We start from the raw sequence: 17,484 nt of genomic DNA, 5'->3' as shown, positions 1-17,484 counted from the left end.
ATATATGCAAGTGGGACTGTAGCACATAGCTTCATGAATTATAGTGCTAACTGGTGACTATTCGTGTAACCAAATGTTACGTCAAAGGAAGTCTGTTGTCTGCAGAGCTGTCTTCTCAGGCCGTCCTATATTTTCATGGGATGCTCAGGAGAGCGATATGTAGTAAGAGCAAGCACTGTTGCAAACGCTCAGTTGGCATTCATGTATCAAACAGCTTTTAGCCACTTTAATGTCACTCTCTACGAGTTACGGCCTAAAAGACAAAGTCTGCAGTTGTAGTGCTCATTGTCCCCAGCCAAGCATTTTGCACTTTCTCGCGATGGCGGCAGCCTTGAATCAAACCCAGGACTCCAGGGAAGCAGAATGTGTCTCTGTAGCCTCGGCCATTGGCCAATGGCTAAGGCTACAGACACACTACTGATATGATGACCGTCTGTACTGAATCCCAAGCCAAACACTATCTCTGCAGCGTCAGCCCACATGGCCACCTGCCTACTCGATCATCCGCCAGCCACGCAACACTCCATAACCATCACATGGGGACCTAGGCACAAGGGTATACCCCAGCAATGAATGTGTTCATGTGTACATCTGAGATATCTCTCCAAGTTCCAACAAGCCCTGCTCCCAACCCCCATGGCAGTGACAACGATGATATACCCGACTACCACGCAGCCACCACTTACTACCGCGAGAATAGGCGCCTCTACCCACCACTCACTCGACCCACGCAAGAGCACAGTCTGGAGGTAGCTCCAGACCAACATGTACGTATCGCCCATCAGCGAACCAGATCCACCCTACCTTACAACCCACACCCCACACCACCTACCAGGCCTCAGAGGTTGCGGCCTCTACCATTATCTTTGGGCCGGAAGGCACTGCCCACAACCATCATCCTCAACTCTTCCTGCTCTTTGTGGCAGGGCGTCCTGCTGTCCGCTGAAGTGATCAACCAGGGAAAGACTGGTCACCAGGGCAAGGCACAAAGCGGAGGCCAGAGGGGTACTGGACTGTTGGGAGCCCTTCAAGGGAGCAAGAGTGACAGTTCTTTTTGCAGTAAGTAAAAGTTCATTCCTTCTCCTCTTGAAAATTCCTAAACTAATGATCATCTCGACTCTTGACTAAAGACCCTAAAAAAAAAAAATCTACAGGATGACTACAATACTCGGTAGTGCGTTACTACAGTGCAGCTGTTGTGGTTGATTTTTATGATCCAGTGATTATGTACTTATGTTAACAAAGACATGTTATTTAGACACTGCATTTTTTTTATTTGCTCAAGATTTTTCCGAGTAACAATCAAAGGCATATGAAAGATCATGAGGATGATGATGTCACGATTCTAAGAGCCAATCAGAAGCATTGTATAAGTTGTGAGTGATGACATCATGATTCTGAGAATCAATCAAAAGTGTTGCATGAGTCGCATGGTCTTGAGAATTTTGGATGTTGTGAACCCACTCCTACGCCACTATGAATGATACAAATGCGAAAGCCACGACCACACCATCGAGCACTAAGCACTGCCTGCATATCGTCCGACTCAGCGATCACTAGTTGCACTATATACACCGCGAGTAGTGAGCTGTAGTCGCATGGCTGTGAATATATTCCATCAGCCGTAAACTGTTCTCAATATGCATTTCTCATGCTTCTGCATATAGATTTTGTTCGTTTGAATTTACGAACGTTCGAACATTCGTAAAATTCGAACATTCGTTTGAATTTCGAATAACATGAAAATTTTCACAACCCTGTTAGATTCGTATCATCGTGATTTCACTACTATATATTTACCTGCTATTATATTGTAATGCCTATGGAAGACTTAGACGAAGCAGACAACACACTCGGATTAACAAAAACTCAGTTTTTGATTAAATTAACACAGTACACCAATCAGTCATTCCCCTTTCATACAAAGCTTCAAATGTGGTCTTTTAAAAACTAACTGCTATGCAGCACACAAAAGGAGCAACAGTACGAACCAAACAATTTTTAGCTCATTTTCTACTCTCGCTGGCTTACCATGTCTACAGCAAAGCCATGAGAACACTTACTGAGAAGACAAGGCTCGACATACAGCACTGGCAGCAGCCTCCAAGACATTCATGAATTTTTTTTCCCCCTTCAGATGTGGCAAAAAAAAAAAGATAAGTGGACAGCAGCCAGCCAGTTGGGTCCCCAACAATGATACTCAACAGGTACCTGTGCTTTGAATCAGAGCGAACGCAAACACAGTTAGGCTTACCTAGCTCATCAAGCAGCACCAGCGAGTGTTCAGTGGCATGTCGCAAGATGGCTGATGTCTCATTCACCTCCACAAAGAATGTGCTCTCGCCTGCAAAGAAGCGGGCAAAACAACAGCGTGATGACACCTGTGCACAGGATCAGCCCATCTCCAAAGGCTTTTCCTGTAGCTGCGAGAAACATGCAGGGGCTGCGAGTAACACGCACAACCACAGCACCACCATAGATGCCGGTTGAGCTTGTGTCGTGAAACTTGTGCCACAAATCCCAGTAGAACTGTTGCCTTTGCACAGCACTTCAGCTGGTTTTCCCTGCGCTATCCTTTAGCCCTTGCCTCAGGGGGAGATCAACAGCCACATCACTAAACGTCATTACCTTGCTCCAGCTATGCTCACAGAATTGCAATGGACTCTTCGTTGACCCACAATGGCAGAACGCTGAAACTCGCTTAGTGAGGTGCACACGATGCAGTCGCTCAAATGGGAGCCCAAAGAGACTCCTTTCAGGGCAACACAAGCTGGATGCATTTTCTCATCTTATCCCAAGGCCTTTCGAGGACCTTCAACACCAAAGTGGGGAATAGTGCACAGGAAAGGACGCAGGCTAAAAGGGCACACAAAGTGCTGGACATCAAACATGATTATTATTGCTCATACAACACCTTATAGGCAGCTGAACATCACCGCAAACAAAAACAGCCATGCAAATGACCGAAATTATTGTCGATAGTCAGTGCTGTACGAGTTCTTACACTCTCTTGTAAGTGCAGTTTCTACACTACGATGCTTTCACACCAACCAGTACCTTGCTTGCAGAATTATTTGAACTGACGGACAATGTGAGCTCACATACTATACTGAGGCCTTTCATCTTCAGAAAGCATACACCTACGAGTCATTCCTTAACTCTACATGCAGGGCCAACAAACAGCAACTTGTGCTAGTGTGTGGCTAGACTATAGACTGCACTGACCTGCACTGAAGTCAGTATGGTCATTTACTGTTCCACAATTTTGTTCTTCAAAACCACTGCACTATTTCATGCAAATCTCATTTTAAACAGGCTGTCCTACTCCAACTTTGTGTCTTCGAGCGTAGCCCGGAAATAAAGGATGGTCAGAAATCAACTGGCTTATTTTGTTCCCTTACCAAAGGGACATTTTGTTGTAAAAACCAAGTCACAGCATTCCCTTTCCCCCGTACTCTTGGTTTCGCTTATTTGCTGCGAAGCAATACTGTGATGCCATGAACAATGCCACAGACTCCTTTCACAACATAAGAAATGCAAAGAGCCCACTTAAAAATTCTTTGCTTTGAGAAAAAAAAAATGCACCAGAACGATACGAAATGCACTGGAAATGACCCCAGGTGGTTGAAATTAATCCGCAGCCCTCCACTACACCACACCTGATAGCCCATGCATTGCTTCGGAACGCTAAACCCCACAATTTACAATTTTATTTCTGTCTCTACAACTTGCAAAGTTTAGAATATTTTTTTCGCCTGTTTTATTCCACCAGACTCCATGCCAGCTTTATTTACTCTCTTAATGCCTCCTGTACTACAAATTCCACATTTACTCTCACTGTAGATACTTAAAACTAAACGAAGTCATGCACAAATTTTTGAAATCACTAAAATTTACCATAGCTCAGAAAGGCTGCCACTAGTTGATAAGCTTCACTGTTCGGATCCCAGCCTCTGTGACACACTGAGCTTTTGTTAATTATGGTTTTTGATGCGTCTAGGAAATGCTACACATACTACATGTCAATGTTGAAACTAACTTGCTCATTACACATGCAAGAAACCTAGCGGAAGCACTCCTTCCATTCAGTTGCACACAGAAGTTTGCAAAGTGCCGTGCGCAAAAGGTGCAGAAAGTCAGATCACATGAGCAGATGCCAGCACAGCTTGGCTGGCAGGCATATAATCATGCCTGCAAGTGGTTCTTTCAAGGGGAGCCCACTAATCCTTACCAGAGGTGATCCTGTCACTGGCTCCCAGCCGTGTGAAGATGCGGTCCACAAGGGTGAGTTCACAGGCCTCGGCTGGTACCCGGGCTCCCTGCAGTCACACAGTATTTATCTTTTCCAAACCCCAGGACTACCACAGAACTCCTCAAGCCTGTTAACAAAGGTGTTTGGGTCTATCTGGTAGCTTACGTCACTGCTAAAAAACAGCAACCGTGTTCGGCTTGATTGCTGTTGTGTACAGTAGCCGACCTGCATTTAACTAAGACTGCACACACTGTACAGTAAAACCTTGACAAGTCAAGATGGGTTGATCGGAAATCCTGCGGAGGTTTTCTAAGGTCCCAAAGGTCAAAATGTGCCTTTGGCAATTATGCAATGCATTTTGTTTGTGGCCTCCAAGGCGTTCACAGAGCCAGCTAATGCCCCGCCAGCAGCAGTATATGTGCTTACCATCTGGGCGACAATCACCAGAAGGCCCGCCTGGCGCATGAGAGTAGACTTGCCACCCATGTTGGGCCCAGTGACGAGTGCCAAGAGAGGAGGGCAACTCTGCACAAAAAGTATGCACCACATCAGCACAGCAGCCAGAGATGGAATCCGAGCATGAGCATGCCGACAGAAATTACTACTGTTGAATTGCAATGGCAGATCCAGATCAAGTTTTTCTGCTCTGTTTGGAGCAACTGTACTCCAACGGCAAAATGAGAGCATGAGTTGTCTGTTCGAAAGGCAGATTGGGATCAGACGTCGAACCCAGATCACTCTGCGGGGCAGCGATATTTGCTCCGTGAAATCGGCAGATCTGATTGGAACCCTGCACAACGTTTTTCTTTCCTCCGCATCTATATCTTGTTACGACAGGCTACTTGCCTCCTGCCGTCGCTACGCTGCTATGCGGTGATCCGGACAACATACAAGCAACGTTTTTGTCTGTCTTTTTTTTTTTTTTTACTTTTAGCCAAGTGCTGTGCCATATCAGCTGAAAGGTGCAATGGTAATTCTCCCAAATGTAATAATTTTTCGTTTTGTTTTGTGTCCGCAAAAATAAAAAAAAACTTTCTTAATGTCAATTCGTGACCGCTTTTTAGACCAAAACTGTTGATCTGTTTGAACCGCCTGTGCTTTTCAACGTCAGAAGACACTTACTCGCTAAACCTAGCAGCTCTGTAAACATGGGAGCATTCTGAAAATTTGGCTCATTTTATCGCTAAAATTTTGCGGTGCGGGTATCTTCAGACAAAGCGAAAGCTGCGTGCGCCTTTCATTTGCTGTGACCATGAGAGACACAGTAGTGGCAAGGACGAATCGGTGGTGAAGCGAGAGGCTCTGCTTCAATGGGCGCTGCCATGTTGCCTAAATGTGGAGCTTTTCTTGCACTAAAGTGCCTCTGCACGAGCGCATGCATTGCATTCGCAGGATGGGAGGGAGCAACCTCCGCCAGAATGCTTGTGATCTTCCACTGGAATTCAACACAGGTATGACATTCTCTAAACAGCCGTGGTGTTCACATGTATATGCGAACACTATGGCTTTTGGCATGCTCTGTTGACAAAACAGGGACTTCAGCCTAGTGGCACCATCTGGTTGTCAGGAGAGGAATCACTTTTTGTCAACAAACCGACACTCCTCTTGAGGCACACGAGTGACAGAACAGTCACTCGAAATAAAAAACAAAGCAAATTTAACGCTCATATGTTTTGTTTGGGGTGCTGGAAATAAATGCACTTGAATAACCAGCCCTAACTAGGCGAGCCTCCTGGTCATCGATGCTTTGACTTCAATGACCAAGTGAAAATTATGAAAAGTAACGCAACTGTAATTGATTACTGCTCTGTAATATTGTTATTTTTCAGGGGCCGCCGCTTAAGAACGTGGGTGGCGCTGGTGAACACTCTCAAGGTTAGGTTATTTGTAAACATAAATACCCCCCAAAGCAGAAGATTTGACAGCCATCGCCGTAGCTCAGCGGTAGAGCACCGGACGCGTAATTTGGAGGTCGTGGGTTCGGATCCCACCGGCGGCATGTGGTTGTTTTTTCTTCTGCTTTTCTAATCAATTAGCTTTAAGCGATAACATATTCAGTAATATTCTAAATCTAACAACAGCACAAAATAAATAAAATTAAAAAAAAAAGTCCCCTGTGTCCCCTTGGTTTCTGTGGCTGTTGGCTTCTCTCATATTTAAAACGAGCCCCTCATTCCCCTTCCCTTGTTTGCTTAGATGCAGTAATTGTAATTGGCTACTTATTTTCTGTAACGTGTACAAGACTGGCAACAACAGAGAGTGGCTGCCTGCCTCTGTTCGTCTTATCTGTAGCAGTTTTAGTCATTTTATCTCACCAAATGGCCAACACCTTTACTCTCCTATATGATGCTGCTAAGTTTGAGCTGCTCCAAAAGTACCCATCACTCAACCACGGTTAGGCCTAGTTTTAGCAGACAAACTCGCCACTTGCTTTTTCCGAGACTTCGTTATGTTGTGAAAAGTAAGGAAAATGAAGTGAGGGTGTCACGTCTCAAGCTATGCAGGGAACGCAAAGCCGCTCTGCTTCAAGCCATGCTACTCACAGCCAACGGCTAGGTCAGAACAGCTCTCCACGGTCACACAACCTCACCTATATACGACTGAAAATTGCAATCCTTTTAGATATTATGGCATAACGAATCTCAAGCCAAAAATCTGCAAGCAGTCTTCCGCACACAACTCTGCTGATCCAACTAAGCAGGCCTATATTGCATCCATCAGACATCTTTCCAAGAATTCGCAATCTGAATTTTGCAGTGCTTTTTTTTTTACATAAATTTAGGACATCCAAACTCGAGTTGCACAAAAAAACTGAGAACTTACTTAAAAAAATAAATAAAAAAGGAATGTGATTTTCCAACCAGTAGCTTCCCATCAGACATGACAGGAGCTCTGAGCTGTGAACACACACACGACAGCAATGCCAACACTGGCACTAACCTCGGGGTCTCCCAGGGACAGGTCATTTGGGATGAGGGTGGCTGCACCCAGGTGCTGTAGCAGGCAGGGATGGAAGCCCGCCTTCACCCGCAAGCAGGGCTGCACACAGGACATTGGCAGAAAGGAGCGTTTCACTCAATGGTACACTAACAGCCTATACAGACTGGACTCCTCAATGTTTACGGCACTTAATTAGCAGGAAAATCAAAAGGCATTTTTAGCAGCTTATTTTTGAAAACAGACAAAGTTTCTTTTTTCCTTTTTGTAGCTCCCACTAACAGTAAACAGAGATTGAGAATCTTCTTGGGCTTTCTGAGAGTAGTACACAGTAGTCTGGCCACTCAGACTAGCAGATGTTGTGGCTGGCTCACCTTAGAGTCGGCTGGCAAAAAGTGCGGGGTGCAGGAGGCATCGGTGAGAGACCCGCTGTACCGAGCCAGTGAGAGGAGACAGTCGAGCAGAGCTATGCACCGCACAGCCCGTTCCCACTGAGCCCGCCTGCATGGAGATGAGATACGCCAAAGGGTAGAACCTCTGTTGAGCTTCTATATCTCAGATGCACAGGACACAGATCACACATACTTAGCCCTAATGAGGCAAATCTGCAGCATGGTTTGCCCTTGGCACAGTTTGGCGAAATTGATGCAGTAATCACATGACAGATGGTACACGCACAGCGATCATGGCGAAGGCAGCAAATGCTGGGCCGGTATCAATACTATCGCAAAGAGCATGCACAAAAAAGGCACATGGATAAGCAGACTCATGCCCAGAAGAACGAGTGCTCATCCCACCTGCGATCAAAGTTTTCAAAGATGCGGCGCATGATGTCTTTGACAGCTGCCTCCTGGGCCTCCTCGGCCGAGACCAAGTTTGCCGCCAGCCGCTTGACTTCGTCCGTGTAGTACCGCCTGCAGAGCACACCAGGGGCAGCATGTGAAAGCGAGAGTTTTCAGCTATGGTGTAGTGCGGTGCCAATGCCAATGCTGAAACCCACCACCAGACACACAGACAATGTAAGACGGGTCATATGACCATAGGCAGCGTATTCTCATTTGCTGGAAGGCGACTACTGCAATGCTCCGCTCTCGACGGTCAGAAGTAGGGCAAGAAGTCCAACTGCGATAAGTTAAGTAAGCTCTCTGTTATGACAGAGAGAGAGAGAGAGAGGGAAAGCCAGGGATCTGTTATGACAGACATGTTACTGTTACACACATGGTGCTGCAAACCCTGGAAATGCACTGGTACAGCTAATGATATAGAAGAATACTGCAGATTACATATTGCTGGTACACACTACTGAACTTATAGTTTGCTACGGAGTTTGCATTTGGGAGGGAGTGGCATAATGCTGCTACACATCACCACTGTCGTCACCATCACTACTCTGCTCACATACAGAGACAGTAGAGCAAGACCCAAATGCGTGCCCAGTTACAAGTTGGCTTCTTTTTGACATCTGTGCCTGGATGCTTATGCAACATGCACCCATCACTGCACAAAAGTTTTGCAGCAGCACAATCACAGGCAAAAAATTCGGGGGACACTTAAGCTCCACTTTTAAGGGTGCACTGAAGAGGAAGTCTTCTTACTGCGGAACTTGACCTGCACGTTCTGAGCATTCTTAGAAATTTCGAATTATTGTCCTGTGCGGGCGATTTCTCCAATATAAATTTGATTTTTTTTTAACTCACCGCAGATGGTAGGAGGAGTCAACTAACGTGTGGAGTGCCTTTCAGGCAGTCGCATGGCGGGTTCGCTTTCACTTTTATTTTGTTTTTTAGGTTTCCGTGAATAAATAGATCCAGTCAGACTACATTGCTGCAAATTAGGCCCACAGAAATAAATATATGCGTGGACTCTTTGCTTTCACCAATTGCTATGTACCACTCCGCCGATGGCAGAGCGGCAAGCCACCATGGGACTGGCTGAAAGGTTGGTTGACTCCTCCCACCTTCAGTGGCAAATTCAAAATAAGGCGAGAGCTGGGATGTTTAATCCGATTTAAATTAGGGAAATCGGCCGCAGAGGAAAATAATCGTAAGTTTCTAAGAATGCTCGGAACGTGTAGATCGAGTTCTTGCGGTAAAAAGACGACAAGTTCAGATTCCTCTTTAGTGCACCTTCAAGGGTACGACGTAATAGTGCTAACGGCTCCCATCAGCAGTTTCTCTTCACACACAGTCACTGTTCTCTGTTCACATGCACACATTTATCACAATTATCACAACACAGTTTCCACATCCTTGTTTTTAAACTCTTCCATACTGCGATTTATGCACATAATGCTATTCTAATTAGTATTTCACTAACTGAATGTCTCCACATCACCCCTCTTGTACCTCAAGCCGAGTCAACATGCCGACAGAGCCTAGTCGGTAGTGAGCCTGGCTGGTGACCCAAGGGCCTTTGACTTGAATCCCGACAGAAAGTTATGGAAATTTTTCTTTAAGTAAAGTAAATTACTTTATAAAGTTAAGTCGACTAACACATGAGCTAACCTTTAATTCACACTACAAGTCCTCTTTTCAATTATTGTCATACCGGACATCCATGTGTGACGTGGGTTTCTTGCCACAATGCCACCGGGATTACACTGGGTTTTCCACTGAATGGGAACCTCAATGCAGTTTCGCTGAAGGACACCCCAGCAACGATCACTAAGAACCTGTTCTAGTTTCTGTACTTTCGACAGAAAGCACTAGAGCATGCATTCAACCATGGTTCTACTCTTCCTTTTACAGTGTTGGCCGTTATTACCTCGTTCCTCCACACTGTGCAGCAGTGGCGTGCTCTGGCTCTTGTCATAATTATTTATGACAGGATCGGCGCCAGTCAGATTTACAGTCAGTTGTCAACTGCATCATGCACAATGCAATGATGTATCGCATGGTGCTAGACTTTGTTTTCTGACCCATAAGCATGCAGCGGCCGCGGTACGGCGACCCATAATGGCCGTCAGCGCATTGATTTTATGCAAGGCTTTTGCAGGGTGCTGGCAGTTGATTCCATGAGGAAAGAGCAAGTTAACTCACGTGACAAGTGCACAATATGTACTGGCATTTGGAAATGATGTGATGCTTTAATGTATAGAAAATCCCTAATTTTTTAATGTTTAGCAGGATCCAAAAGTTCAAGCAGTAAAAGGGTGCTGCAAATCAAATTGAATAGTAAATACTACTTGCAAACTTTTTGAAGTTTTGGACATTCGCACAAATCTGTTTCAAATTCTACTTGATGATCTTCGAGTAACAAGTTACGTAGTCGAAGATAAAAGAAGAAACATGGGATTACTTTTCATTTTCCATTCCTTCCACTCCCTTCAATCATGACCCACATCATTTTGCCACACTGTGTCACCTGGTCCATGCAAATGCAAGCCACCTGCATCGACCTCTGCCTCATGAGCACAGCTGCCTGCATTTCCAAGCACAGCATGCATGCCTTCCATGTCCACATCCGCCAGCCTCAACAAGACAGCGAATCGCCAAAAAGCCTCCAGATCCTCCACAGAAGTTGCATGTTCACCAGAAAGGACCTTGGAAACCTGTTCAACTGTGTCTCATCCATAAACCCGCAGGACTCTACAAAACGTTTCCTAATCCCCAAAACCAGGTTCTTTGCATATCATAGCCCCAGAACGCATATTCCCAGAACTACAATTACACATCATCAAGAAGCACTAAGGTCTATAATTTGTTTTTAATACTTCAACATATGCTGGCCTAAGAGTTGCAAAAAAAGATAAAAATACAGAACTTCTGAGCTGAGATATAACTGCCCATTATCGAGTATTGTAACTGCCTCGTGAACTTTCGGAGCCGAAAACCTGCATAGATGACCGTTCAAAAAAAAAAAAAAAAATACAGAACTTCAGTGCAGTACTATAACTGCACATTACCCGAGTATTGTAACAATCTTGTGAACTTTAAAGCTGTAACCTGCATAGGTGACCTTGCCTAGTGTAACCCACAGTCACATGCTGCCCAGGTGACGCTAAGCAATAATGGAAATGTAGGCCAGAAAGAGTCCACCATCCAGAATGTGTCAATTGTGGTGATGTCGCCCAAGCGGGAGGGAGTGGACGCAGGTGTGATAGAGCCATCACTGTCACCTCTTCGCCGTGGGAAACCGTGATAAGTACTTATTCAACCTACCGATAGCCCTTGCGCTGGCCATGCAGCTCGTGGGCAGAGGTGGCGTGCCGTGCAGAGGACTCAGGCACCTCGATCTGGAAGCGGTGCTTGCCCGAGCCCACGTAGGTGGCCTTGCAGCGGAAGTGGCGGCTCTGCTGCCCCAGGTACTCCTGCAGGGCCTTGTCTGCCTCCTGCACGGACACACACACACACACATACTACACTACCTGAGCAAAGCGCTACAGTAAAGTCCCGTTAATTCAACCCCCCCAAAGGCCTGGATCAAAAAGTGGATAATCTACTCCACCTTGGGAGATTCCCCTAAAACATTCGACCAACACAGTTCCCACTTCGAGTTATTGATCAATTCGTTCTCGCCCTACCATAAGCTTGCCATCCCGGTTAGCTCAATTGGTAGAGCGACTGCTCCGGTGAAGCGGTGGTCCCGGGTTCGAACCCCGGACCAGGACGAATTTTTCTTTAACTGCAAAGTTTCTGAAAAAGTTGTATAGCTTTCCTTTGTAGCTGTATGGCTGCACTTGGGTGGATGTCAATGAGTAATTACTCCCTTATTACAATTTAATATTATGGGCAAAATGCTGATTTCTTGAAGGAAAAAATTGGTACCGTTCGAAAATAATAGCTATAAATTCCACAGATGTCATATTTTGAAAATCAGTTTTTTGGTCTCAAAGACCAGTGTCCCCCCTTAAATGGAACACCTGTAATTTACATGCTCATAATTACTCATGAGCGCCTCAGACGTTTCCAAGACATCTGTGCATTCACTAGATGCACGCCATCTGCTGGACCATTATTGCTGTACATTGCGTATTTGGGTTTCAGTGGGTGCTGCATGACGGCGCTACGAGTGCACGCCATGCACGAAGGAAATTCACCGCAAACGCACTTCGCTACTTGCTTAATTGGGATATCTATAATTTACATGCTCATAATTCAATTATTCATGCACGCCTCAGTACATATCTCGAAGATACGTTTCTCAGACATCTGTGCATTCACTAAACGTGCCTCCCAAGAGTCGAACAGTCGTGGCGGAGTGGAGGTGTCCTCGTCTCGCATGCTGGAGACCCGAGTTCGATTCCCACCTACACCATAATTTTCTTCTTTTTTACTAACTGAGGCCACTTCAAGGTCATATCTGCGCAGTAACATGACCTTCAAGGCTTGTACGCGAGCGGAGCTTTCGCTCCAAAAAATTCAGGGGGCACTTTGACGATCTAAAGTGCATGAGGCGAAAACCTTTCCACGCAACTTTGGCCGCTAACGAGACGACAACCGTAGGCACACATAAAGAGTCATGACCAATGACTAATTAGTTGACTAACTAGCCATGACTGGTTAATGGCTAGTTAGTCTTGACTAATTGGTTGATGACTAACTAGTCATGATTGGTTAATGGCTAACTAGTCCGGATTTGTTGATGACTAACTAGTCATGAGTAATTAGTTGATGACTGGTTAATGCCTAGTTAGTCATGACTTGTGACTAGTATTGACTTTTACTTCAGATGTAACAGACGAACGGACAGAGTCACAGCCATGAGTATGAGCCATTAAAGGCTTTTGCCTTAATAAACTTATTGATTTATTGACAGTTATGCTGTTCTATTTATGCAATGTTGCTTTCTTTTACTGATGCTGTTTTCACTGTGCATAGAGCACAACCTAAGAACTACTACCCAGTTCTCACATTAAGCAGCACAGCATAAACGCTTGTCAATTTTTTCTTTCATTTCATGATCATGGCCATACTTCCACCACTTCTGATGACATTTTTTTCATTTTGCACCAAATTTCCTCTCATTTTTGCTTGTCATTCTCGAATTTCAGCCACAATATTTCCATTTCACATGCTTATCCCCTGCTGAAAGCACTGACAATTAGGTCACAGCTCAGGCAGATGAAGCTTACTCGACGACAAAAAGCAAGCACCCACCTTGACACGTCGCATTGCCTCGTCGTAGTCAGCGTCCACCCCTGCTGAGGGTGTCACGCGGCCCTCCTTCTTGGCCTGCTCATGGTCAAAGGCATTCTCGAAAAACTCGAGCGCTTCTGTCAAATCTGGGAAGTGCTCTTCTTTGCTGCCGACCGAGACACATCCCGTCAGCGTGCACGATGTCAACGAAGGCAACACATCAGCCCACAGTGGCGCCACCTTCACGGCTTTCCGAAATCCCTCGAGTGCCTGCGCACAACACCCATTCACTCACTCCAGAGAAGTGAAGTTGCATCCACAGAACATGTCACAGCAATGAGGCGAGGATAGTGTGGTCAAGATGGGGATGGTTCCGAGATGACGGGGCTTTTGCATCATGGTGCAATCCCCTATTTTGCAGCCTCACGTTGTGTGTGGAGCTAATTTACTACCAATCTTAGTGCTAGAAAATTCTGCATTTTTTTGCAAGCGAAAAAAAAAAAAAAAAAGGTGTGCAATGGGTTAAAGTACAGTCAGTAAACAAAGTTCCCCGGGAGTAGGATGACAAAACATGCAGCCTCAAAAAAATTTCAACAACGCTTCAATAATATAGGGGCTGTAGCCAGTGGGTGTGGCTAGAAAGGCATAGCTGATACAGCCATTAGTAATGTTGCACAAAGCAGACACGGATAGAGACTTCTGACCAAAGCTGTGATTTCTTTCAAAGAGGTTGTTGACAACCCTACCAGTGCAGAACCGGTAGAATCGTCGGTAAGGCTGGCCAGCTGTGGTCTTGTACACCCCTAAAGCATGTAACGCTGTTTTCAGCCTAGCATATGTTGGGCACTCCCATTACCGGTGAAGTTGATTGAAGAGTCAAGGGAGTGGGTGCAAAAGCAGCTGACTGTGGCCATTAATTGGAGAATTTTAATGAATATGCTAAAAAAAAAACAGTTCAAAAAATACTGCCCCGGTTCTTTCTCTAAGCTCTTCCAAGTTTTATGCTGCTACACTGAAACATAGGCAGTTAGACTTGTCATTGATAGTATATGCTCATCCAATTAGACTTGAATAACCGAGACGTGTGAAAGCAGGTGTTCATTCTTCAATAGGAGGAGGCACTTAAGTTCCGTCTTGAGGGTATGACGTGACATCTTTAGCAGGTTAATGCCCATATGTGCAGAATTGGTCATTCTCTACTTAACAGTCATAGATGGTGGTGAGTCCTCATACCACTACCAGAGCAGTGGCTAAGAGATGCACCACTGCACTGGCAGATGGCTGTTTCTATCACAGCCACTGGTAGGTATTATGCTCCCGCGCAGGTGGTGCAACGCGCGTCCGAACTTACCCGAGTTACCCATTCGGGTAAGCTCGGTTGGTAACTCTGGTTGCTAGGCAATGGCACACGATCGTATACACGTACGTACGGTGACAATTTTCGGTCAGTGTTGGTGAGCATACGAGTGCTTTCACACTAATAAGCAAAGGTACACCATGTGTAATCCTGCAGCCAAGTAGAGATTTTCGTTAAAAAGCCGCCACCGTCTGGAAAACGAAGTAACGAGCATTAGCTGTTTGGTTCACTAGAATTGATATGAACACTGCCATTTCGTCCCCTGACGTCATACTAGCATAGCTCCACCTCTATCTACCATATTGGACCATGACTTCAACATTGGCACACGCAGGTGGTTGTTTCTACAATGCTATTGTAGATGGCGCTACAAGTCTCAATGCGAGATGCACTGTTTTCTAGTTGCTGCCACAGATGGCGCTGCGATCTCAGGGTGGTAGCAGATCCCACGAAATGTGATGAGTAAGAGTTAGCGCTCTTAAAAGCAATACGTTCAAAGACCCCAAAGGGATTATGGGTAGAAAATAGGGCAAAGCCCACGCACCTGGAGCAGGTTGCCAATCTTGCGTTTGTTGTATGCTGTGTCCTCGTACAGGATGGCCCGTTGGTCTGGATGGGAAGCACCCTTGCGTGCCAGGCCCTGGCCGTGAATCCTGCATCGCCCGCAGAAGGAAGAGAGTGACTATATACGTCCATCTGGAACCGTCTAGCTGAGGCCACACAGAAGCTTGCTCCTCCTGCCTAGCAGCACAGACTCCAAGTGATAGTTTTTCAAGCAGTTACAAAACAACTGTTTGTTCAGTGTCAAATAAGGGTTGCAAGGTTGTGACAGAGCAACTGCAGCTTCTGCCAAAATCAAATCTGATTCCAAAAGTGCAGTACAATCTACAAGACAGCAATAAAGTGGGAAAGAGAGAGCTTTCTTTTTTCTTTCCAGATTCTGAAACAAGCTGCATGATTTTACGGTAGAATGACGCCGCAATGTCATGTGAACTAGGTGGCCCATCTGCCTCCTAGGTTGCTCTCTAGGGAACCCCCTGCCAGGGCCATGCTCATGATTTTTCGCTCACAATGCCAAAACCGGATTTTCAGGAGAACGGGGCCTTTAATGCTCTCGTGTTAAGATATAATTGGTTCTGATCGAAACGAAAAATTGCACCTGAAATGCTTAAAGGCAGAAATATGGGCGAGTGCAGAAACAAATAGCCTGTCAACACACTTTAACAATTTACTCCAGATGATGCTTGTGCTGCCACCATTGAGCACAGTGGTGCTGCCTGGGGAAGCCAACCTAACTGGCACTCGGTTTTCTGTGGCCTCCAGAATCGCAGCGAGCGCTTTCGAAACAACACTAAACCTTTGGAAAACGTCTCCTCCTTTCTCTATTGAGGATCACTGCTGTCCCTTCACTGACTAAACTGTTGCTCTAGTGTGCGTTTTAGACTAACTTTTATATTACGAATTTCGGCTATATCTAACTATTTTACGATATTTTACCTATTCACAGTATTGACATTCAACTGTAAAGAGTGAGCTCCATGTGCCCAAAATGAGAGCGACAACCGCCGTCATTCGCTTCGTCGCTTAGTGGGCAACCCTCAAGTGAGTGAAGGCGGCAGGCGACGTGCACAGTGGTTTCGGTGCTTGCGCACTCAAGCTTAGTAAACACGCCCATCACCTGTTCTCTGTTCTCTTTTAAAATTTTGCGGATGTACCTCATAGCTGATCAGGGCAAAAGAAGCATTTTCTCTATGGTAGCAGTTTAACGGCAGCGGTGATGACCCAGCTGGCATGCTTGCGGAGACGAAAAAGTCATAGATTCCTGGGGGAGCTGTGCTTTCATTCAGTGCCCGTGCACTCCAGCTTAGTAAAAACACTTCTGTAAACTGTCGCTGCAATGCGCTTGAAAGTAAGCAAGCTATAATATGCATGTGAGAATATACAGCGAGAGTTATTCTCTAAGTATATACGGCTGGAGTGCAGTGGCACGGTGGATCGAGCACCGGTACCCACGGCTCGACACGCACGTCTCCCTGAAGAGCGCCTGCTTGTAGCCTGTTTCAAATGTTGTCAATCGACTTGTCCGTAACTGACAAGTCAATTGTTCTCATTATTTAAACGTTGGGGGTCTGCCTTACAGCTATAGCAAAGTAAATATTTTCTCTATGGTGGTGATGATCGGGACAACGCTCTTGTTGAGGCGAAGACAGATCTTGGGGGAGAGAAGCTATATGACAAACCGGAAATGGCCAGTGGCGGTCTGATTGGCTTGAGGGAAAATTCCGGGTGAAGAGCAAAATTTTCTGTGCGTGCAAATCCGAGCGATGAGGCAAGTGGCACGGTTGAAATGCTTCGCGCGATGGCACCGCCCCCCCGTTTGTCACCGTCGCCTTCACGTTTGCATGAGTTTTTGTGTACATGTAACTCAGCCGTAACTAGATTGTTTGTGCACAAGCTGTGCCTTCAGCTCAATAGATAGTCGGATGAAGTAAATAGCAGAAGACGTAAGAGAAAAAGGAGAACACAGAATGGACCCTCCTCAAAGCTGTTTCATTTTACACACAAAGGCTAAATTAGGATTCAGAACAAGAATGCATTCAGCATTCAGCACAAGATTGTATGAGTTCTTTAGCACTGAGGACCACAGAGTTTCTCAAAATTATGTAGAGGGAAAAATGGCGCCAATGTCTATGCGAGTTTGTTAAAGAGCACTTCATCCACAAAGGGCATGCTGGAAACATGGTTTTTTATTCGGCTTGGCTAGTGTCTGGGGCCAAAAATGCAGATTCTGTCATAGAATCATCACTCTAGCCACCGCGAACGCGATGCTCTCTACACTGTGCAGATTAAATACAGTAGCC

The 17,484-nt window shown here is 45.6% G+C and overlaps 1 protein-coding gene across 1 annotated transcript in view; it reads right to left on the bottom strand.

Annotated features, from left to right (window-relative positions):
• LOC149370116 (DNA mismatch repair protein Msh6-like) overlaps positions 1-17,484 on the bottom strand; it is a 74,303-nt gene that overhangs the window by 10,564 nt on the left and 46,255 nt on the right. The window contains exons 20-28 of the mRNA XM_089560082.1: positions 15,168-15,276; positions 13,288-13,536; positions 11,350-11,519; positions 7,987-8,103; positions 7,564-7,690; positions 7,193-7,291; positions 4,679-4,777; positions 4,232-4,319; positions 2,255-2,344 (exon numbers count right to left, since the gene is read on the bottom strand). Coding sequence (XP_089416208.1) covers positions 2,255-2,344; positions 4,232-4,319; positions 4,679-4,777; positions 7,193-7,291; positions 7,564-7,690; positions 7,987-8,103; positions 11,350-11,519; positions 13,288-13,536; positions 15,168-15,276 — 1,148 coding nt within the window. The remainder of the gene's footprint in view (positions 1-2,254; positions 2,345-4,231; positions 4,320-4,678; positions 4,778-7,192; positions 7,292-7,563; positions 7,691-7,986; positions 8,104-11,349; positions 11,520-13,287; positions 13,537-15,167; positions 15,277-17,484) is intronic.

Source organism: Amblyomma mixtum, chromosome 1 (assembly GCF_055824585.1).
Source record: "Amblyomma mixtum isolate Tamu chromosome 1, ASM5582458v1, whole genome shotgun sequence".
NCBI classification, from domain to species: domain Eukaryota; kingdom Metazoa; phylum Arthropoda; class Arachnida; order Ixodida; family Ixodidae; genus Amblyomma; species Amblyomma mixtum.
Note: the sequence above shows the minus strand (reverse complement) of the source record. Positions and strands in the feature narration are given on the sequence as shown.